General features: G+C 43.6%; 1 protein-coding gene and 2 pseudogenes across 1 annotated transcript in view; 1 reads left to right on the forward strand and 2 right to left on the reverse strand.

Annotated features, from left to right (window-relative positions):
- Window positions 1–22,647, forward strand: part of FBXW2 (F-box and WD repeat domain containing 2) — a 29,656-nt gene extending 7,009 nt beyond the window's left edge. The window contains exons 4-8 of the mRNA XM_029919549.1: window positions 6,712–6,906; window positions 8,974–9,107; window positions 11,282–11,368; window positions 11,850–12,019; window positions 17,693–22,647. Of these exons, the coding sequence (XP_029775409.1) occupies window positions 6,712–6,906; window positions 8,974–9,107; window positions 11,282–11,368; window positions 11,850–12,019; window positions 17,693–17,981 (875 nt within the window). The 3' untranslated portion in view covers window positions 17,982–22,647. The remainder of the gene's footprint in view (window positions 1–6,711; window positions 6,907–8,973; window positions 9,108–11,281; window positions 11,369–11,849; window positions 12,020–17,692) is intronic.
- Window positions 14,448–14,690, reverse strand: LOC115275801 (annotated as a pseudogene).
- LOC115277213 lies at window positions 20,069–20,151 on the reverse strand (annotated as a pseudogene).
- Window positions 22,648–22,862: the final 215 nt, after the last annotated feature.

The following is a 22,862-nucleotide window of genomic DNA, read 5'->3' on the forward strand; positions in this document are numbered from 1 at the left end:
TATCATCCATTCTTTTATACTTTGATGTGCTTTCCCAGTTGGGGTGGTGGCTTTTCTGTGTCCTTTTTGCCTAATGATCAATGGCAGGTAGTTTTTGTTTGTTTGTTTGTTTATTTATTTACTTTTATGTTTTTTATTTATTTTTGAGAGACAGAGTGAGGCAGCTCCAGCAGGGGAGGGTCAGAGAGAGAGGGAGACACAGAATCCGAAGCAGGCTTCAGGCTCTGAGCTGTTAGCACAGAGCCCAGCGCGGGGTTCGAACCCATGAACCATGAGATCATGACCTGAGCTGAAGCTGGACGCTTAACCGACTGAGCCAACCAGGTGCCCCGGCAGATAGTTTTAAAAGTTAAGATGCAGTGTTGCCTTTGAGCTTTGTGCTCATTCACACTTAGCCAAATACTGGCAGTTGACTCATTTTCAGAACCATATCCAGCTTTAAAAAAAAAAAAAAACTCATCAAACTTTACTTTTGAAATGCAGTAAAACTTCAGTTAACTTGGAACAGAAGTGAATGGGACACGGTCACTGAATTGTTTAACTACCTGGAGGGTTAATATCTGCAATAACTGTGCACCCAACCCTGCATTTTAAGGTTATTCTCTAGGTGGGTCTATAGTTTGTATTTTTTATTCTGATTAAATTCATCATTTGTGTATTGAAAATTATGCTCTGCTGTGTCTATTGAAAATGATCCAGAAGCATTAGTTTAATTTTTCTAATAGCTGCATCCCTGGGACTATAACTAATGAGAGAAGAATTTGTTATGCAGTTATATGTACCTTTGTTTCATGCTTTTAGCAAAGAGGTACTTATCCGTCTGCTGAGTTCTGAAATGGTAAGAAAGGAAGGTGTTGTGCTTTGTGCTGTTCAGTAGATATTTAGAAAACACTCTGTGAAAGACAGTGTGAGGGCATGTATGGATGCATTAGAATAGTTCTTTGCCCAGAGAATATGCACACTGGAATCAGGAAGGCAGCCTGATTAAGTAAAAGTCTCCCTGTAGACTGTGCTAATGAGGGAACACTTGCCCTTCTGCACAGGGTAGCTGCTGCTCCACCGTCATGAGTTACTGCCGTGTGGGATTTAGGCTCATGGTGGTCAGGTCTGATTTTAAGAGAAGTCCCAAATCTAGATTTTTGTGCGTAATATTCTGATTTTTTTTAAGTGTACTGATTTTTAAGTATTATTTACATTTTTAAAATATGGTTGGGTCATATTTAACCTGCACACTGTCATATTGTGACCTTGGCATATAGTTGAATAAGAAAAGCAACAGCTATAAAAGAGGTGCGGTCAAGTGATATAGTTGAATTGTATGAGGAAAAAAATCAGACTGTTGTTCAAAGGAGGGAGTGGCGTCATCCGTTTGCAAAAATTGAGCAGTGTTTATATTGAATCTTGGAGAATGGGTAGATTTTAGAGAGATGAGAATAAGGACTTTCCAGTAGGAAGATCGGCATTAGCAAAGTATGCAAACGGCTAAGCATGAAGCCTATAGGAGGAAAATAAAAATTTTTTTTATCTGAACTCGGGATATAATTAAGGACTGTATAAGAGAATCTTAGAATATAAGATGAAGAATTGGCTTGAGCTGTATTGTAAAAAACCTTAAATATTGGGAATATGAGTCTGAACAATTTTCTTGAAGCAATAAGAAAAATCTATGAGAGATTTCTGAGCAGAAAAAGGGCCAGGACCAGAGCATTCTGTTCCAAGTAGATCGGTGTTTCTTATTTCTGTCAGGCCCCAGGTCCTCTTTTTGAAACATATTTTACAATATACTCTTACCTTGAAGTGAAATTCATAGAAATAACTTACCTGTACATACACCTATTTCAAAAAAATCAATATAATACCTAGACTCTGATCCAGAGGAGAAATAAGAAGACAGTAATTTAAAATAATGCACATTAAATGTGTTCAAGAACAGCTGTGCCACAAGACGGTAATTAGATGTTTGTACCTGTGTGTGTACTGTCGTCATGAACATGACAGTTGTAAATAGCACAGTGTTGTATTTGTGCCATCAGTGATGTGGTCTCAAGTGGCGAAAAGTTCCCAACAAAGCAAAGTACATTTTTCCTCAGTCTACCTAGTAGTTACACTTGCAGAAGATTCAGAATAAACAGGTCCAAGACTCAAACAACTAAGAATAAGCTTTTCACTTATAAATACCAGGCAGTCAGGCAAAACCTTTAAGAGGTCATGCAGAATACAAGACTATTCTTTTTGTGTGCTGTCCCAAATATTACAGGATGTCTAGCAGTTCTGGTCTTTGCCCAGTAGAGGCTAGTAATGACACCTTCCACCCCTGAAATCATTGTGATGCTTGAAACCATCCCTGCAGATTTCTAAAATGTTCCCTTGGGGGATGACAGTACTTATATGGAGACCCTCTGGCATAGACAAATCTAGAATTTCTAAATCAAAATATTAACTTGTTGCATTTTAGGGTAAGAGTAGATAGATCTAGATTTAGGATAGTAAGCATAGAGGTGTTTTTGTTTTTCTTAAGGGTTTATTTAATAATTTTTTTAACTAAAATTTTTAATGTTTATTTTTGAGAGAGAGAGACAGAGCATGAGCAGGAGAGGCGCCAGAGAGATGGAGACACGGAATCTGAAGCAGGCTTCAGGCTCTGACCTGTCAGCACAGAGCCTGATGAGGGGCTCGGACTCAGGAACCATGAGATCGTGACCTGAGCTGAAGTTGGAGGTTCAACTGACTGAGCCACCCAGGCACCCCAGGGTTTATTTATTTTTGAGAGAGAGGGAGTGTGCCCACGAGTGGGTCAGGGGCAGAGAGGGAAGGAAACAGAGGATCTGGAGCAGCGTTTGTGCTGACAGCAGAGAGCCTGATGCAGGGCTTGAACTCCCAACTACAAGATCATGACATGAGCTGAAGTCGGATGCTTAACTCATTAAGCCACCCAGGTGCCTAAAGGGTAGAGATTTTTTTAAAGGAGGAGTTACATGGAAGAGCAGCCGTTGAAATGGAATTAACGAGATTTAGCAATGGACTGAGTATGTGGCGAGGAAAGAGACAATTTCAAAAATGACTGAGATTTCTGGCTACATGTATACCTGGGAAGGTAGTAGTACTGGTAACAAGAATAGGAAATGAAGGAATGAATTTGAGAGGGTGGAGGGAGTTCAATTTGGAATGAAAAATTTTTAAGTTTTTTTTTTTTTAAAGCTTATTTAGTTTTTTTTTTTAATGTTTTTTATTTATTTTTGAGAGACAGAGAAAGACAGCCTGAGCAGGGGGAGGTCAGAGAGAGAGGGTGGTACAGAATCTGAAGACAGGCTCCAGGCTCTGAGCTAGCTGTCAGCTCAGAGCCTAACGTGGGGCTTGAACCCACAAACTGTGAGATCATGACACTCATCCGACCGAGCCACCATGCACCCCTTCAGAGAGAGTATGAGCAAGGTGGAGCAGAGAGAGAGGGAGACAGAGAATTCCAAGCAGGCTCCAGACTGTCAGTGTAGAGCCTGATGTGGGGCTCAAACTCAGGAACCCCAAGTGACATCATGACCTGAGCTGACATTGAGTCAGATGCTTAACTGACTGAGCCACCCAGGTTCTCCTGGAATGAACATTAATGCAGTTGGATGTGAGTGGAGATTCCCCCAAGGGTCTGGAAATGCAGCATCAGAGCTTTGGGGAGTAGCTTAGGGTCAGAGCAAAAGGTTGAGGAGCTAGTGACATGACAGCTGTGCCTGTAACAGTGAAATTTTAAAAGGAAATGGAGTGGAAAAAGAATAGAGCCTAGGATGGATCCTTGAAGAATGTACGTAGGGAAGAGGTAAAGAAGCAGAATGGTGACGAAGAGTTTCAAGGAGGACAGTGAAAATTACCTGTATTAAAGAGGCACTGGCTGGTGTTTGTTCAGTTGGCCATCTGAGGCAGGTGCCTCCAAGGGGCAGTCGAGAGCTGAGATCTGATTCTACCAGTTTAATATTTAAGCTTTGCTTGATATGATAGTTTATTCCATTTGAGTTACAGCTCAGTTTTCTGCTTACCTTTGTTATATATGCATCCCTGGAATTTTTTAAATTTTTATTTTTTTTAATTTATTTAAAAAAAATTTTAAAATACCAGTTTATTTATTTATTTAATTTTTTTATGCTTTATTTATTTTTGATACAGAGAGAGACAGAGCATGAGAGGGGGAGAGGCAGAGAGTGAAGGAGACACAGAACCGGAAGCAGGCTCCAGGCCCTGAGCTAGCTGTCAGCACAGAGCCTGCCGCGGGGCTCGAACCCACAAATGTGAGATCTGACCTGAGCTGAAGTCAGAGGCTTCACTGACTGAGCCACCCAGACGCCCCTATTTTTTAATTTTTGAGAGACAGAGACAGTGCAGGCAGGGGAGGGTCAGAGAGAGAGAGGGAGACACAGAATCCAAAGCAGGCTCCAGGCTCTGAGCTAGCTGTCAGTTCAGAGCCTGATGTGTGGCTCGAACCCATGAACCGAGAGATCATGACCTGAGCTGAAACCGAATGCTTAACCAACTGAGCCACCCAGGAGCCCCTCCTTGGAATTTTTTATATCAAAGTATTGTTTTCATTCTCTTCTGAATTGAAAGGGTTTTTTTCCCCTTTCATATAATGAAAAACAGTCTACATTTATTACTCACCTTTCATCTTTAGACTGCATCATTGATGACCTCCTCGAAAACACGTTGGACTACTCACTGCAGGAAACAGGAATTCATAGGAAAGGGTGAAATAAAACTAAAAAGGTGTAGAGAACAATGGCTCCTAAGAGCTTAGCAGTTAAGAGTAGACTTGTACAACTGGAATATGGAACTGAAATCAACCTAATTCTTCTCCGATGCTTCTCTAGGGTGTAAAACTGAGTGGTCCAATATTTTCCTCTATAAATTAATTTAAGGATTAGGATAATCTCTCCCTTTTTTTTTTGTTTTTATCGAATTGTGGTAAAATATACACTAGCCTGAGGAGCCAATCATGCCATTTCCTAAGGCATATTTATGGAACACCTAGATGTATCATTTTAACCATTTTTTAAATGTACAGTTCAGACTATCTAGACATACTGTCCAGTATAATTGCCACAGGCCCCCTAAGACTTTGAGCTCTTGAGATGTGTTAGTCGAAACAGAGATGTGGAATGGGAAATACTCCATAGATTTCAGACTCAGAATATAAAATATTTCATTAATAATACTTTTGATATATTGAGCTAATGAAATTTGTATTAAATTTGTTTTTACTTTTTAAAGTAAGCAATAGAAAAAATTTTTAATGACAAATGTAAATTACATCTTTGGTTTGTATTATGTTTCTATTGGAGTGCTATTCTAGATCATTGGCTCTCAAAGTATTTCTCCTGCCTTAGAATCACCTGGCAAGCTTTTAAGATGATTAGGCCCCACCTCAGAGGTTCTAAATTAGAATGAAGCTAGGGCCCTGCATGGATGTTTTGATGAAGCTCCCCAGATGATTCTTTTTTTTTCCCCCAAAGATTTTATTTTTAAGTAATCTCTACACCTAATGTGGGGCTTGAACTTACAGCCCTGAGTTCAAGAGTCACCTGGTCTACCAACTGAGCCAGCCCAGTGCCCCTCCCCAGATGATTCTCATGTCTCCTATGACCACTGAGAACCACGAGTTCCCACCCCTTATAGAGAAGAAACTGTATCTCTAAATAGTAAAATGACAGCAAATACAGTCTTCATTTTAGTGTGTTCTCCTAGGGTTTGTCCAAGTTGAAATTCATGCTCTACCTCTTTCATTAGTGGTAGTAGCTATTTTTTCATTGTCTGGAACGGTGGCTTTTTACCAACTCTTAAAGGGAGAATTGTGGCCGACTTGACTTAGTCATTTCATCCTTTCCAAAACCAGTCATTTGTTGCTTTCCTGCATAGTGGGTCCTCGTCATAGTGACTATATTTGTTATATCCTCAAAATGTGTTTGTCAGTTCTTACTATTTTTTATTATAAAGGTAAATTGTGAGAGTGATTGAATCATTATACCTCTAAACATAATTAAAGCTAATCCTGAATTAACATGATTTTCATCAGACACAGAAATAAAGCCTACTTTTTTCTGCAGAATCTTAAGGGGCTTTATGAGCTCAGTGTTGCGTTGTGAATGTCTGGGGATAATTTACCCATGGTTTTCTTAGAAGTTGCTCTGCACATTTCAGGATGGCTCAAAGAATTAGCAGTCAGCCTTTGCAGAAGTTAACCGGTGGTCTGAGGCTTATCTTTGCCCTTCAAGTAGAACCTGTTCTAGAAGACAGCTTTACTATTCAGCATTCTTTATTTGTTCGGGGTGTTGGGTCATAGATGTATAGGCATGCAGGTGTATCCATGCAGTCATAGGTAATATCCTTCATTTCAAACTCAAGTCAGAAAGCTCATGATGGTCAAAGATTGTGAAATTTTACAAGTAGAAGCGCCAAGAGGTGCTTTAGTCTAGTGCTCCTCTATGAGCTGGAAAGTTCAGGGAAATAGACTAAACCAAAAAGCTTGCATTCCAGCTCCATGCTGTCAGCACCATTTCGGTGACCTTGAACGAGTTGTATTGCCCTCTCCATGCTTCGCTTTTCTCAGCTGTGAAGTGGGAATGCTAGAGGAAGGAACCATGAGGTTCTGCTTGAAGAATACCATAGTTTGAGGATTGATTTTCTTTCTTTAGTGTTTGTTTTCTTACTAACCTCCCTGTTTTTCTCTTGAAGGGTCAGATGACTTGTCTGCAAAACTGTGGGATGTGAGCACAGGACAGTGTGTTTATGGCATCCAGACCCACACTTGTGCAGCAGTGAAATTTGATGAGCAGAAGCTTGTGACAGGCTCCTTTGACAACACTGTGGCCTGCTGGGAATGGAGTTCCGGAGCCAGGACCCAGCACTTCCGGGGGCACACAGGGGCGGGTGGGTTGCCCTTTTTCAGGGGTTTCTACAGTTACTTTAACTTCATTCCTTAAAACCAAGAGCCAAGAACATGACCCCTTTTATTGTTTCATTTTTGTTTTTTAACTTAATCTATGTTTCCCTCCTCTGTTTCTCAATAACATCAGTTAATCCCTTTAGTTAGGGTACCCTTATTTGGAATTTTTTCCCTGACTTTTGCTTTTTCTTGGCCCATTTCAAAACTCTTCTTTGTACCCTTACGCTGGGAGGGGGCAGTTCTCCTTACTATTTCATTTATATCCTGTTGAACAATCCAGTCCCTTTTGCTTTTCACAGCTTCCATACTTCCAAATTGAGTAAGTCTTTCACTTGTAAATTTAGCCTACTTTATTTGTAGAATCAGGGCTGACCATCCTTTGGAGTGACGTGGTTCTCAGATTGTGTGATCTACACATTTTACATTGGTTCACAATTGATTAAAACAAACCAGTGCCTAGAGGGAAGATAAAGGAAACAGATACCTGAATATTTCCTAATTTGTAGCGGCCTGGTGTGCAGAAACTGGTCGTTTGAATTTAGCCTTGAGGCTGGAGCTTCCACCTCCGCTGATTCTGGAGCCTTGTGCAGGGATCATGCTGAGCTGTTTCCCAGCCTCTCGTGCAGCAGCTCCCTTCTTCCTTTGCCTCATTAGCCCACTGTGTTATCCCCGAGAGTCACAGTCTGTGCTCTTAAGCATCACGTTTTATGAGCAGTCTTCTCGGACTCCCTGAACAGGTTTCCCGGGAGCCTGTATTTTGTCCTAACACCCCTCATATAAATAAATGTGAACCGCCCCCCTCCCAGGCTGTGCTGCCAGCAAGGCAGGGATTCTACCTGTCCTCTTCATCCTTAGGTCCTGAGTTCTTTGTATTGTGTCTGGGGCTCAGTAATACTTCGAAGTGAACTGAGCTGTTTTACTGCTGAAAACAATTTTTCCCCCATTTTGTTGGTCATCTTACACATTTTCCTCAGTCTGCTTATTTGTTACCATTTGTTTGTTGTAAAACTTAGTATTGGAAGATCTGGGATTTATCATGGAACTTAACTAAATTGAGTATATTGTTCAATAGTGTCAAGATGTACATTGACTTCCAGGTGATCAACTTCAAGAGCCCTGCTCTAAAAAATTTCCTCGTTACTGTTCCCTGGACATTGCTGTGGCCTTTCCATAACTCCATGCCTTTGCTGTTCCCTCTACCTGCAATATTCTCTTTCTTTTCTTGATAAACTCTACTCATCCTTCAGGGCCCATCTCCAATACCGCCTCTTCCCTGAAGTCTTCCCTGATAACCCTGGGCAGAGTTAGTCATTCTCCTTGGTGTTTCCCTAGCAAGAGGTAAACATTTAATTTTTTTTGGACTTCCTCCTTCACCCCTCACTTAGACTGAGTTCCTTAAGGAAAAGCCCTCCATCTCTGGGTCCCCAGTGTTCATTTAGAGTTTGGCAGGCATTTAAAAACAAATGTTTTGGGTACTTGCTGTACTCAGGCACTGTTTTAGCTGCTGGGGGCACACAGGGTACACCTGTGAAGAAATTCAAACAGTTTAAGAGAATGGGTTAGTGTGACCTTTGAGATACTTGTGTGTGTTTTGTTTTTCTCATTACACTGGCTTGTCTTGATTATGGGTATGATTCTTGACATTGAGTCTCGCTGCAACACATAGTGCACAGCTCAGTAGGGACACTCATGTGCCTGTTTTCCCTGCATCAGCTGGACTAGTTTTGTGTAGTATCAGGCAGGCAGTCCTGAGCGGAAACGCCGTTATCTCCAGCACTGGTTTTACCTCTTTCTTTAAAGCTAGCACAAGTATAAAAGATTGTGCTACTCTAGGGACATTCCATCCTCAGAATAATAAGCAGTAATCATAACAAGAATTTTGAACTGGATATATATTTTTTTTAATTCTTAGCTGAGTAGCACCATTCTTAGAGTAACTGTGGTTGAGAAATTATATGGTTGAGCAGCTAGAGAGAAGGAACGTTATTGAACTCTATTATAAAAGACCCCTCAGGGGCATGTTTTAACTTTGTGTATGTTATATATACTAGTGTTTAGCGTTGACTACAATGATGAACTGGATATCTTGGTGAGTGGCTCTGCAGACTTCACTGTGAAAGTATGGGCTTTATCTGCTGGGACATGCCTGAACACACTCACCGGGCACACGGAATGGGTCACCAAGGTAGGAAGAAATCTCCTTGACACCAGGCTTTGAAGGGGTGAGGGAGCTGAGGGTGGGGTGGAGGCTGCTAGGTGCTGCCTTGTAAGTGGCAGGTGAGCCATGAGGTGGAGTGGATGCACCTGCAAAGCATGATGGCCTACACCAGCGCCCAGCGAGAGAAAGACAGTACATAGTTTAACAAATGAATGACTTAGGACCTGAAAAATACCACCAATGTATTTGGTGGGTAGAGGGAGCAAATAAAACAGGTCACAATAAAACTGTAGAGTATAATATCAGTTTCTGAATAAATATGTTTATGCACCAAAGTGTTAAAGGTGGTTATTAGGAATTGTGGGTGCTTTATTCCTTTTAGGATAACATTTCTTTATTAATCAGAGGAGCAGTTTTCTTTTAAAAAAATAATTGCAAGAAGTGGAACAAAGAAAAACTGTATATAATAAAGTCCTTATAAGAATATTGTGGTGTTTTCTCATTTTCAAAAAAAGAAGGCTGTGAGGTAAGCTCCTGAGCTTACCAGGCATTTCTGTGCGGAGTGGAGGATACAGGAGTGAGCACAGCAGACCCAGGCTTGATACGGATGTTAGCCCAGTAGGAGAAAGAGTTCTTAAGTAGTAATCTCATAAATAAATATATAGTTACAAATTGTGTTAAGTGCTGTGAAGGAAAAAGTGCAGTGTTCTGTGAGAAAGACTGAGCTTTTTCATAGGAGAGCTTTTTGAGAAGGGACAAAATACGAGGAAATTAGAGGTAGCTGTGTATGGAGCCGGGGAGTGTTCAGTGTGCGCAGGGTATGCCCAGGCCCTGGGGCGGGAGAGAACCCGGATCATTTGATGACCTGAAGGCCAGTGGAGCTGTGCCGGGGGTGGTGTGGGAGACGGGGCCGTCATGTGTGCCAACCACGGTAAGGACTGTGGATGTCCTACATGGAGCAAGAAGCAGTTGGGTGTCCTGAGCAAGGAGAAAATAACCTCTGAGTGAACAGTGGATTGGGGTCAGGCACAGTGGACATAATGAGACCCGTTAGGCGCTTGCAATAAGCTAAGCAAAAGATACCTGTGGCTCCGACCCAGGTGGCAGCTCAGAAAGAGAGCACACACGAAGGATATGCCTTTAAGGTACTGCCAACTGAACATACCGACTCGTGGGGAACAAGGAGGGAGAATCTGATGTCCGCTGGGTTTCAGGTCGGGTGGGTGAATGTGTTTTCCTGAAATAGGTGGGGCTGGGGAAGGAGCGCAGTGTGAGAAGGGCAGTAACCCCACTGAACCGCACACTTAAAATGGTTGAGATAGTACATTTTATGTTCCGTATCTTTTACCACAGTTCTGTATTGGGCACATTGAATATTTCAGTGGGAAAGTTACATAAGACAGTTTGGTGTTGTGTTAAAAACATTGGAGTTGGGGCCAGGATGCGGACTGTGATGCCTTAGACAAGTCGTCCCTCCCTTCGGGGCCTGACTTTTATCTGTTAAATTCCTGTGAATTCTGAGTGAGGTCATGGGACAAACCCAGCATGGTGCCTGTGGTTAGTAGGTCTGACGGTTTCATTTGAGTCTGCAACCCGGGCATCGGAACAAGTGAGCCTGGCTGCCTCCTCCCTTTGTGCTGACTTATGACCAGAATAACTGGCGCCTCAGTGTTTACAGACTATCCCGAGTGCTAATGGATGGCTAGCTCTGATCCTCATCATCCTCGTCATCGTTTAATTATTTTATTTCATTTCCATTGCACTTCTGACATCTAATAAATGCCTCATCTCTTATTTTAAAGATGAGAAACAAAGGTGCTAGATGGTCTTGTCCAAGGTTGCAGAGTCCCTTGGCAGATTCTGGTCCCAGGTCCAGTGCTTTTTCCCTTACACTGCACATGCTCATGAAAACAGATCATTTGTAACTACTTCTAGGTCTACAGACTGTTTTCTTTCCTGTTCTCACACTTTCTGTGAGGTCATATTTTACAGTTTTAAAATCATTCCAAATGTTTGCTTCCAGACTAAAGCAGAAAGTAAATGCTGCCATCATTAGACAGTTTTAGATCCTGCTGACAATATAGAGAATCTGGTTGGTTGTACCACCTAATTTCAGCTTTTTCATATTTTAATGTTTAAAAAAGCGATCTAGAAACAGTTCTAAAAGGATCTCTCTGTAACATGAATGTTTATATTTCTAGGTGGTTTTGCAGAAGTGTAAAGTCAAGTCTCTCTTGCACAGCCCTGGAGACTACATACTCTTAAGTGCGGACAAATATGAGATCAAGGTGAGGGTTTTTTTCTTCCATTAATTTGCCTTATTAAAGAAAAACTTGCAAATATAAGAAAATTAAAATGGTGTAGCACGGGGAATATTTCAAGAAGCAGGAATGTCTTACTATAAGTCATCTTAAACCTATTGGAAAACAAAGATTTACTTGTATAATAATAAAAACAATTTGCAAAATGTTAACAGAGCACTGTTATATACATTCTTAATTCTGCATTTTTTTTATCATTGTTTCATGTGGTAGGCATCTTCATTGTGGGAGTTGAGATTCAGAGAGGTTAGGGATTTTACCTAAGATCACACAGTACATACATGCAGCAGCAGAGCTGGGACCCATGCCTCTCAACTATAAAACCCGTGATCTTGCTCATCTGCTTCACCTATATCTGGCCTCAGCAACCACAGGCCACATTGTTTAAGGGTAAGCTTGTCTATGGTGATGTGATTTGTCATCTTGTCTAATTTTCTTTTATCTGTAGATTTGGCCAATTGGGAGAGAAATTAACTGCAAGTGTTTGAAGACATTGTCTGTCTCTGAGGATAGGAGTATCTGCCTGCAGCCAAGACTTCATTTTGATGGCAGATACATTGTCTGTAGTTCAGCGCTGGGTCTCTACCAGTGGGACTTTGCCAGTTACGATATTCTCAGGTAATGTTTCCTTGAGCCTTTAACCTTTGACAGTCTGTTCCCATTTGTTTGTTTGTTTGTTGTGGTTTGATAGTAAAGTCAAGACTAAATACTTGGATAAACCAGTCAGTAGCTTGTGTTTGGGAAATGTTTACTATATCAGTTATAAACAGATCTATGGTTCTAATATATTTTTTAATATATTTTAAAAATTAAGTTTCTTATTCCAGCACAGTTACCACGCAGTGTCACAGTACTGCCGTGCAATACCCAGGGCGTGCCGCAGCGGCTCGCCCCTTAGTCCCCATCACTGCTTCACCCATCCCTTCACCCTCCTCCCTGCTGGGAACCGTCAGTGTGTGCTCAGCACTGAAGAGTCTGTTTCTTGGTTTGTCTCTCTCACTCTCTCTTTTCTTTTTCCTTTGCTTTTTTGTTTTGTTTCTTAAATTCCACATATGGGTGATAATAATAATATTTGTTTTTCTCTGACTGAGCATTATACTCGATAGCTCCATCTGTGTAGCTGCGAATGATAAGATTTCATTCTTTTTTTTTTTAAGTTTATTTTTAGAGAGAGAGTGTGATGGGGGAGAGGCAGAGAGAGAGAAGAGAGAGAGAATCCCAAGCAGTCTCCGTGCTCAGCACAGGGGCCCAGTATTGGGCTTGATTTCATGACCGAAGTTCGCGTCCTGCGTCCATGTCAAGAGTAGAACGATTAACTGACTGAGCCACCCAGGTGTGCCAGGATTTGATTCTTTGTTATGGCTGAAAAGTAGTCACACACACATCCATTCATCTTATCCATGGACACTTAATGCTGCTTCCGTAATATGGCTGTTGTGAATAATACTGCAGTAAACGTAAGAGTGCATGTATCCATTTGAATTAGTATTTTTGTATTCTTTGGGTAAATACCTAGTAGTGCAATTGCTGGTATTTTTAACCTTTTGAGGAAGCTCCATACTGTTTTCCACAGTGGCTGCACCAGTTTGCATTCCCACCAGCAGTGCCCAAGGGTTCCTTTTTCTCCACATCCTTCCCGACACTTGTTTTTTCTTCTGTATTTGATTTTAGCCCTTCTGACAAGTGTGAGGTGATATCTTCATATTGTGGTTTTGAATTGCATTTTCCTAAAGAAAAATGATGTTGAGCATCTTTTCATGTGTCCGTTGGCCATCTGCATGTCTAGCTCTGATATTTTAAGTTCTACTCCCTGGTCTGAAATTCTGCACTGAGGGATCAAGTGGCCTTCTGTTGACTAGTAGAAAGATTTAGAGAAAAATAGAATTTGTAGGCTTTCTCTTCAAAGAAATAAGAAGAAGTCCATAGACAAGATAATTTTGTCTATGCATACCGTAGACCCTTCTTGGAGATTGAAGGCAGTTGTAAGCATGCTGGAGGCTGATGGAAGCCAGTGCCTTATGGTGATGAAGAGAACTTACTTTGGTTTAACATCTGGTATCCTCTCCTATGAGCTGGATGATATGTGAGTTTCTTAACCTTTCTGTGCCTCAATTTTCTGACCTATAAAGTAAAGATTAAATGGAATACCTGTAACGAGGACCAAGTACAAGACCCAGCAGATCTGTCTGACTGACAGCTCTGGGAAGCACTACGTAGAGAAGCCTGTTTGAATTTATTTAACCCACTGTACCTCACACTCCTTGTATACAAAGCCCTTTTTTTGAGGAGCACCTATTAAGGGCTCACAGAATTAGTGTTCCACAGCATGGCAGGAAATGCTGACTTGGAACAGAAAATTGGACGTTCTCATCAGTGTTTCTGTGCATGACTGGAGGCAGCTTGTATGAGATGTGTCGTGCTGGCCAGTAGGACGTTGTTGGGCCCTGTCTCCCTGGTCGTGCAGTTATAAATAACCCTTTTATATCTTCCTGGAGTGAGACCTACATTTCTAACAAATGAGGTTTCCAAGCTGTCAGAATCATTTCTAGAAATGATTGATAACTATGCTTCGAGGGGAAAAAAAGACTGGAATAGACCCTAGAAAACTTTAGTTTAAGCTTTTCATTTCACAGATGGGGAAACTGAAGCCAAGAGAAGGTATGGGCCTTGCCCAACATCCCATAACTCACCCTAGTCCTGCATCTGTCTGTCCTTCTGTCTGTCCATCCATCCATCCTTCTATCTGCCATGTCCATCTGGCATCATCCAGTAGGCATATGCTTAAGGTACCAGCAAGCCAGAGAGAAGGAACTTTTGAAAGAATGTGATGCTTTGCAAACTCCAAGTAGTCAGCATGAGAAGAATCTTATCTTTATTACAGTTTAATATTGTTTTTGTTTTGAATTAAAATGTGTTTTATTTTTTTTGTTTCAAATATACTTTATTTCTTCAATCAGGCCATATTTCATTGGGTGCTCAGTGCTTTTACTTGGCATCAATCATGAGTTGGTTTTGAAACAATTCATTATTACACCAGCTGGGATGGTTACTGATCTCTCCATTCCTTTGGGTGACTCTGCCAACAGGGGACAGGTTCCATTCTGTTCCAATTTGTGTTGCTGTATAAGCCCCTACAGAGCCCCCACAGAAAGTGGCTCCACTAGCTAATACAGCATTACCTTATTTGTCATGGAAATCAGGTGTCTGTTTCTTGGCTTTGCCTTGCCATTGTTTGCTGAATGCTTTGAACTAGGAGACTACTTGGAGCGATTCTGGACATGGGAAACATCCTGAAGCTGAGGACAGAACAGTGCAACTGTAGCTGCTGATTTGCTACAATTTAAGGCCAAGTCCCCTTGCAAAGAGCCCTGAAAAACAAAATCTTGTTTTGAATTAAAATTTGCATAGGAGGGATGCAAAGGTATGGTGGAATATTTAGAATCTCTAAAGATTTTAATTTGATCCCACATTTACCTTTCTCATGTCTGTATTTCTCTTATTTAGAATGGCTGAAAGAGAGTCCAGGCTCCTAGAAAAAAGCTGTGGTAATTTTTGTTATTCAGATACACTAGCTTTGAGCAATAAACCAGACATTTGTTTGTTGCTAGGAAGTGTTAAGTTTAGATTTTTCTTAAAAATTTTTTTTCATGTTTGTTTATATTGTGTGAGAGAGAGAGAGCACACGCAGGGTATGGGCAGAGAGAGGGGAGGGAGAAAGAATCCCAAGCAGGCTCTGCACTGTCAGCACAGAGCTGACATGGGGCTTGATCCCGTGACCCATGAGATCATGATGAGCTGAAATCAAGAGCTAGACACTTAAACGACTGCGCCACCCAGGCACCCCTAGGTTTTTCTTTGAAAGGGGCCATTTTATCTCTTGCCTCCTCACCCTCTGCAGCACAAATAGACCAGCCTCTTCTGAAATCTTAGTGCAACTCCTGTGGCCTCAGTTGCCAAGAACAGGTCGGGCTACTGATGCTTTGAAGCTAACTGAAGAGAAGCAGAGCACACGTGGTAGCACGGTGCTCAGTAAGTCTAAGATCTGTAATCTCTTGAGCTAAGCTGTCTCAGTACAGCAAGCAAGGTGATTTAGGTTCAAGGGCCTCGGATGGCCCAGCAGGGATGTCTGTTTCCAGTTCTACAGTAATCAGAGTTCAAGGGACCTGTGAGCCTGTCAGGACCTGCACTCCCCTCTTCCACGTGTTCGGGCTTCAGTGGTTGGAGTCCATTCATCTTCATCAGGCTTGGGTCCTGTCCCCTAGCCACCTGGTTATTTAGGTTTCTGGTTGGTCCTGCTTTGCGTTGGTGATGTGGGACTTGCTGCACTTTCTTGCTGTTTTCCCAGTTTCCTTTGGATCTCTTTTGTAGGAGTTTTTATTTGCCAGTGTTCATTGCACCGCTGCTGTATTCATTAGCAGATATTTACTGAGCACCTACCTGTGTTTTAGGCATTGGCAACCTGTAGAAATACTTCCCAAACTTGTAGAAATTACTAACCAGCAGGAGGGAAAGACTGACATTAAATAGCTAGGTGTTTTAATGGTTGGGCGAGGGGCAACACGGTATGGGGTGCTTTGAGATCCCACCTGGCTGAGGAATTAGTTGGGGAAAGCTTCTCTGAAGAAGAGGTTTGAGCGGAGCTCTGAAGGAGGAGTATCTGCATTAACTAAGTGTGGGGGGCGGGGTGTGTGTGCATGTGCAGTAAGGAACCTGGTAGACCGAGTGACCAGTCTGCCCCGAGACTGAAGGAGCCTGTGCTGGAGATGTGAGTGCGGTAGAGAGCCGTCGGAGGGTTTAAAGTTAAATGAGGTGGTGATAGGAGTAGATATTAGAGTGAGATTAGCTGACTGAAAGGGGCAAAGAGTAGATGTCGGGAGACCAGTTGCAACTCCTGGCACCAGTGCAGGCAGAAGGTGACATCTTGGATCAACTGTGGCAATTTAAATAGTAGTGAATAAAGTAGGAGAAAACTAAGAGGTAAAATCAATGGATCTTGGTGATTGAATTTGTCCCTTGAATAAGGCAGAGAGTTGGATGGTTGCCATGGTTCCTTGCTTGAGCAACTGGGTGAAAGAGCTAGCAAGGAAGTAAGGAGGAGAAACCAGTTTGGCCTACAGTTCAGTTTAGATAGGTCGAGTGTGAGGAGTTTTCTTTGCTGCTCCATCCTCTCCCTTCCTGATATCCACTGCACCCTGCTTGGACCCGAGTTCTTGCTTCTAGAGCTCGTGATGTCCGGCCTCCCACACCCTTCCCTTCGTATGTGCGGGGGAGGACCATGTGCAGTTTCCCTGTCCCTGTCACTTGTCTTTCTCGCCCTCTCAGCTGACCTCCTTCACGTGTTCCCTCTTTGTCCCGGTTACCGGGCCCTGCCCGTTCTGGTTGAGCTCTTGGACACACACTACTTGGCAGTGTCCTAGTTAAAATTTGAGTTAACGCAGCCTCTCACAGGAGCCCACAGCTGTCCCAGAGCAGGATTTTCGTGTCCTTCTCTCCTGGCTCTTTTCCTAATGCCTGCAGAGGACATCAACTTTTCTTGTCAGTCTTTTGCCTCACTAAGTGTGTAGACAACAGAGACTATGTTTTTTTGTTCCTTTCTGCTGCTGTCTGGCTGGACTGCTCCTGTGCACCTTTGTCGTCAGTGTTTAGGGAAGGTGAGGGGTGCCCTCCCCACACCCCCAGTCTTCCTAACATCTTCTGATGCATATGTTCGTGTTTCTGGATTATTTAGGAACAACTTTATTCTTCTAGCCTCTGCTGGGTTTAGAGTTGGCTCTCTGCCAAATCGAGTAGCCCTGAAGTCACCTGGTTTCCGGTCTTTGTTCCAGGCTTCAGGAGGCTCCCACAGGCCAGTGTTCCAGGGTTTGATGAATCCATTTTTTTACCTAGTGGTTCGAGTTGAGTCTTGGGTTCTAGTTTTATCTGGTAGTCTCTAGCCACAGTACAGACCCCAGTTGGACTTCAGTTTTCACATCTTGGAAATGAGATGTTCAGTGAGATAATCTGTAAGATGCCTTCCAGCCTGGATGGGCATCTCGTGCTTTCAGAGATGTCCATGAGATACCTTTTTCCTTACGTGTCACTGTTACTGTGTCACTGTGAGGGGCTCCTCTCCTTCCCCTTTCTTAAGTAAGCTCAGCTTTTTGTCTTTCCCTTTTTATCGAAAACTTCCATTTAACTGTAAATTTTCTTGAATTTTGTATTGGTTTTAAATGTCTCCAGAAAAGATTACAGTGACAGAAACAGAAGTAAAGTTGCCCTCTGGTTCATGTTTCCTAACTCTCGTCTTTGTAGGGTCATCAAGACTCCTGAGATAGCAAACTTGGCCTTGCTTGGCTTTGGAGAGATCTTTGCCCTGCTGTTTGACAACCGCTACCTGTATATCATGGACTTGCGGACAGAGAGCCTGATTAGCCGCTGGCCTCTGCCAGAGTACAGGAAATCAAAGAGAGGCTCAAGCTTCCTGGCGGGCGAAGCATCCTGGCTCAATGGACTGGATGGGCACAATGACACGGGCTTGGTCTTTGCCACCAGCATGCCTGACCACAGTATTCACCTGGTGTTGTGGAAGGAGCACGGCTGACCCCACGAGCTCACCACCGCTGGCCGACTGTGGGTGCCGGGGCTGCGGGTTCTCAGTGCAGCCTCTGTGGCGGCCGACTGCATGAACCAAAGTTCTCACCTGATGGTATCGTCGCGCAGCGCACAATCATTTATCCGTGTTTCCAGGGGCCAGGGCTCGGGGCGGGGGAGGGCTCGTGTTCTCGACACACAGCGCAGCATGCTAGTGGGGTACGCCGTTGACTTCATTTGTACTTAGTTATGTTGGTCAGTATAAGAGGGTGCATATGGGGTTCACCTTTCTTGAATATTGGTTTTAAGTAAAGAAAGTTCAATGGTTCATTACTCTGCTAATTGGTTGCTGATAAAAACACCTTGAGTCTATTATTAAAGCTTTTTACCATCGCCTTTTTTCGTTTGAAGTTGAAGCAAAGGTGCTACGATGCTATTCCAGCAACTTCTCTCACATGGGGCTTAGCTTTTCTAACAGCCAGTGTTGCAGAGACCACGGAGTCCTGTGACATTCACGAACTCTCTGCCCTCACCAGTTCTGAAGAGGGTCTGTCTTCCAGGGCACATCCAGTTCTATACATTGATTGTTCACAACACATTCTAAACCCTAGTACCTGGCAGAGTCGAGGTTGGCCATGTCTGAGATGTAAGGGAATTCTGTGATCTTTGTTTACATGTGGAGCAAGCGAGTCGCCGGTCCCCTGTCGCCTGGGTGAGTGCACGGAGGTGACGGGTACTGTGGGAAGAGCACTGAGCTGGCGGGTTCAAGACTGGTTGTGTTATCTAAGAACCCGGCCCCTTGGTGCGTCACTTCCCTGGGCCCCATTTCCCCGTCCGTATAGCCAGGTGTTAAGCTAAGTGATTTCTAAGGTTTTGGTCCTGCATGTACTGAAGTGTGGGCAAAAGTTGATGTTTCAGTTTTGTCTGATTCATTGTTTCTTTTGGGTTGCAGATAATATTTAAATGAAATCATTGGTACAAAGTTATTATCTATCTGGAAATCAGATGGACCCAGGGGAAATGTAGAAAATATAACAAATTCCCTAGAATGTTAGCACTTGGATATTAGCAGATTGGATGTTAGCTAGATATTAGCAGTTGGATGAAATGCTGAGTAGAATCTTGGTTTTTTAAACAGACAGGGGCTGTCTTGGAAGGAAAGATACCCAAACCGGACTTTTTCTTCCTCCTTTGTCTCTGACATGATGTGTGGCTTCAGGCTGGCCAACTTTTTATCCCTGGGCCTAGATTAGGTTTTACAAACTCAGATGCCCAGGGCAGCCATGCAGATACCACGCAGGACTGACGGGTGTTGGACAGGGGCTGTGCTCCATCACAGAAAGCTGATTTAAGGGAGCAGTTACTCAGCTCTCGGTGGTAGCTCCGGCCGTGGCTGGTCTTCACGATTTTATTTCAGAGGAAGTAGAACTCCAGATTTTTATTTGAAATCTCCTGATTTTTGAAATGTTGACAACTACTTGTAGATAGTGTAAAATACAGTGAGCCAAACCCAGCATGTCTGCGAGCTCCCAGTGCATGTCCTCTGCCCTGTCGTTCCTGTGACGTCAGGTAGTTCTGTGGTCTGCAGTGGGAGTGTTTTAACCTCACCGTCACGGTCTCCGGGACAAAGTCGAGGGAGCGAGCTGTAGGACAATTCAGCTGTCTCCCATTGTGTTAGAGGACAGCGAGGGGGCACGTTTCACCCGCGGGCCAACAGGAAAGCAGTTTGAGGGTGAACATACCGACTGGAACCTCCTGTGTAGCCTCCACCTGGGAATAGGAGTTATTCGTTCTTGCTGATGCGAATACGAAAGCGTCCCCATTTACAGGTGGGAGGAAGGCTCCCGGCAGAGCTGGGACTGATGCCAGCCCCGGTGGGGACCCAGCCCTCCCACATTCCGCAGTGGCACAGAGCCAGACGGTGACCTCTGAAGGCCGTGAAGTTAATATTCTAGAGAGTCCGTGTTTGGTTTCAGGGACAGGTTTAGTTAATATTCTTGTGGAGACTGTAAGGGATTAGGTAAAAGGGTAATGTGTTCTCCAGCCCCAAAGGCCATCTCACACTGAGTTCTGTGCACGAGCTCCGCTCCATCTTCCAAAAGCCGGGAAAAGTTTTCAATTAGCAATAATCGCGCCTCAGATAAACGTCATTGGCTACGATACTGCCACGGCGCAAAGCTCCATCTTCCAAAAACCGGAACCAGAATTGCACCTGCAGTCAGTTTTGCAGGAGCCTCAGGAGACTTTGGGCAATGATGAGGGCAAATGACTTTTTCCTCTCCCCCCAACCTGAACAGATAACTGAGACCATAGATCTGATGGCCCCACCTCACTTCCAGATATGTCCAACAGTAACTGTAGTTATTTGTGGGAATTTTTATTTTAATGACAAACCTGGCACTGTTCTGGCATGTCCCATGTTAATTTTCAGCGGGCACCGAAGTCCCCATCCGGCAGTAGCCTGGTGCCGCTGGTTTTGACAGCAGTCCTTGGCTGTGGTTGGAGCCCTAGCTTAGTCCTCCTCACAGAGGCCTACGTTTCACCTGAGCGTTTATCTCCTTGCTTTATAGATGCTAGGTTTGTCCATACAGTTGCCAGCTTTTGTGAAAATGAAGAGCTAACAAGCCCTTTAAAAGAATAAAGCAGAAGGGAGTGCCAGGGACGTGGGAAGGGGTAGCTGACGCTGTGGTGTCCTCGTCCCCTTTCAGTGCATTTGGAGGTTGTCTTCCACGCATGCGCCCTGACTCCCGCTCCCTTAGCTCAGAGGGGAGGCAGTTGCCTTTTCCCTTTCTTTTGTGACCATTCTCATTTCTGAAGAATTCACAAGCCCTGAGCAGAGAGACTGCATCCTTTCTGAGCATTGGATTCCTTGAGGGACGACGTGACGTGGAAGTGAGGGGCTCCTCACCTCCCATGTTCGTAAGGGTGGAGATGGGAGGCCAGGAGAGCTGAGTGAGTGGGAAGTTCTGACATTCCAAAGGAAGGTAGTTTCCTCCAGACCCGTTACTTGAAGTAATAGGTTCAGCAAAACTGGCCCACGGTGACCTTGAGACCTATCAGAGAAATAGGAAGACTTATCTTCAGGGGTGGGGCTAAACTTTGAAAAGTTCCACAGGAAAGTACACACCTCTGGGTAGCTTTTAATAAGTGGAAGGTAGGGAATCCTGCTAGTAGATGTTAAGGATTGTGCTTCATTTTTCACAGTTGAGAAAGAGCGTTCTGGCCATTGCAGACACTTGGTAAAGCATGGCTGAGGATGATGTAATCATCCAGTGTTTGTTCTCAGGAGACTGACTCTCATTGCTCTGCATTTATAAAACACCTTCAGGAGAAAAATATTTTTGCAAACAGTATTATTTTAGACCTGAAGACATTGTTAGGTTAGGCATTTTGACCTAACAGAAGTAGCTAAGGATGGTGCAGCCGGTCTTTACAACACTGTCTGGCCACACCCAGCCAGCTCCTGGAAGCTGGGACTGTGTGCCCTGGCTTCTTGGGAACCTGGACGTGAATCTTCCACCATCACTCACTCTAGTGGTCCCAGGGCCTCCTCCGCTTGGTGTCTTGCAGGCCTGGGTGACCTGCAGGTGCCTTTCTCAGCGGGGAAGTGTGCGGAATCAGATCACTGCTCTAGGACGCCTTCAGGGGCAGGGCGCACCGACGTCTTTGCCTTCAGGGTCACAGAATTTGTCAGGGTAGGCGAGAAGCTCTTGAGGTCTGTCCCCTTGACACAGCCTTCCTACCTGGTCATGCTGTTTCTTGCCAAGATCCTTGTAAGACAACTAAGACACTCTTGAGGATTTTGCTGCCCCCAGATAGAGTGTGACGGAAAGAGCAGGTTAGCAGTTTTGGCAGAAATGCCCACTCCCCATCTCTGGCAGTGTCTGGTGAGCAGTCCCGTGTGCCTACTCTAGGAAAGTGAGTTTTTCCCAAAATAAGTCCTCCAATGGCGTCCTGGGTCGTCTGCACCACTCCCTAATCAGGCTGAACGACCATGCTCCCTGCAAATGGGTGTTTGCTGTCAAGCTGTTTCAGTGTGTTTCCAGTCTTCCCTAGAACAGGGAACTTCAGTTGCTTAAAGTTAGTATCACACCCCACGCGATCATTGCAGCCTCGAGAGCCCGAGCTGCTTCTCCTCTTCATGACTGTGCCCAAAGAAAAATGTTTGTTGCATATTTAAACCTGGAAAATTATTAATTCAGATGACAACTCACAATTACTCTGTATCCCTCGACTCACGTTGTGAACAGACGGATTTCAACTAATGTAGACTTTGTGCTCTGGATGAGAGCGCTCAGGTTGAAACAGGCTGGTCTCGCCGATCCAACATCTATAGTGATTGGTCATGATGGATCTTCTCATGTTTTACTAATTTGATTGTCTATTGTGGTCTAGGGGGAAGGAGGCAAAGTTTAGATCTGAAGTGTCTGTGTGGGGAGGGGAGGGCAGAAAGGATTGTTTGAGCCAATAGTGGAGTGAGTGTGGGACAAGAGGTGTCTAAGATGAGAAGTTACTTTCACACACCATATGGAAGCATTCTACCACGAGAGATTGTGCTAACTACGAATCATTGGTATCCATTAAGGCAGGTTTTCTCAATTAGGCAACATGTGGTTAGTCAAGTCCAAGTTATTGTTTGTACTTGAAAGTAATAAAGTTACATTTCCTTAAAAATACATTCTGTAGTTTTAAGACTATTTTCTTGCCTTCTTTCCCCAAAGGATTCAGGGTGGGGCTTTTCCAGAGTTGATCATGTTTTAGAATGTGTTTTTTAGAAACAGAACTGCCCGTGGTGTGATCTCAAGTGACTCTGTTCCTTTGCTGTTTCTGCACCTTCCAGAACGTAAGCCCAACAATGTAACATTTCTGAATGAGATCCAAGAGGGAAACG

The sequence above is a fragment of the Suricata suricatta genome, chromosome 13, assembly GCF_006229205.1.
Source record: "Suricata suricatta isolate VVHF042 chromosome 13, meerkat_22Aug2017_6uvM2_HiC, whole genome shotgun sequence".
NCBI classification, from domain to species: Eukaryota; Metazoa; Chordata; class Mammalia; order Carnivora; family Herpestidae; genus Suricata; species Suricata suricatta.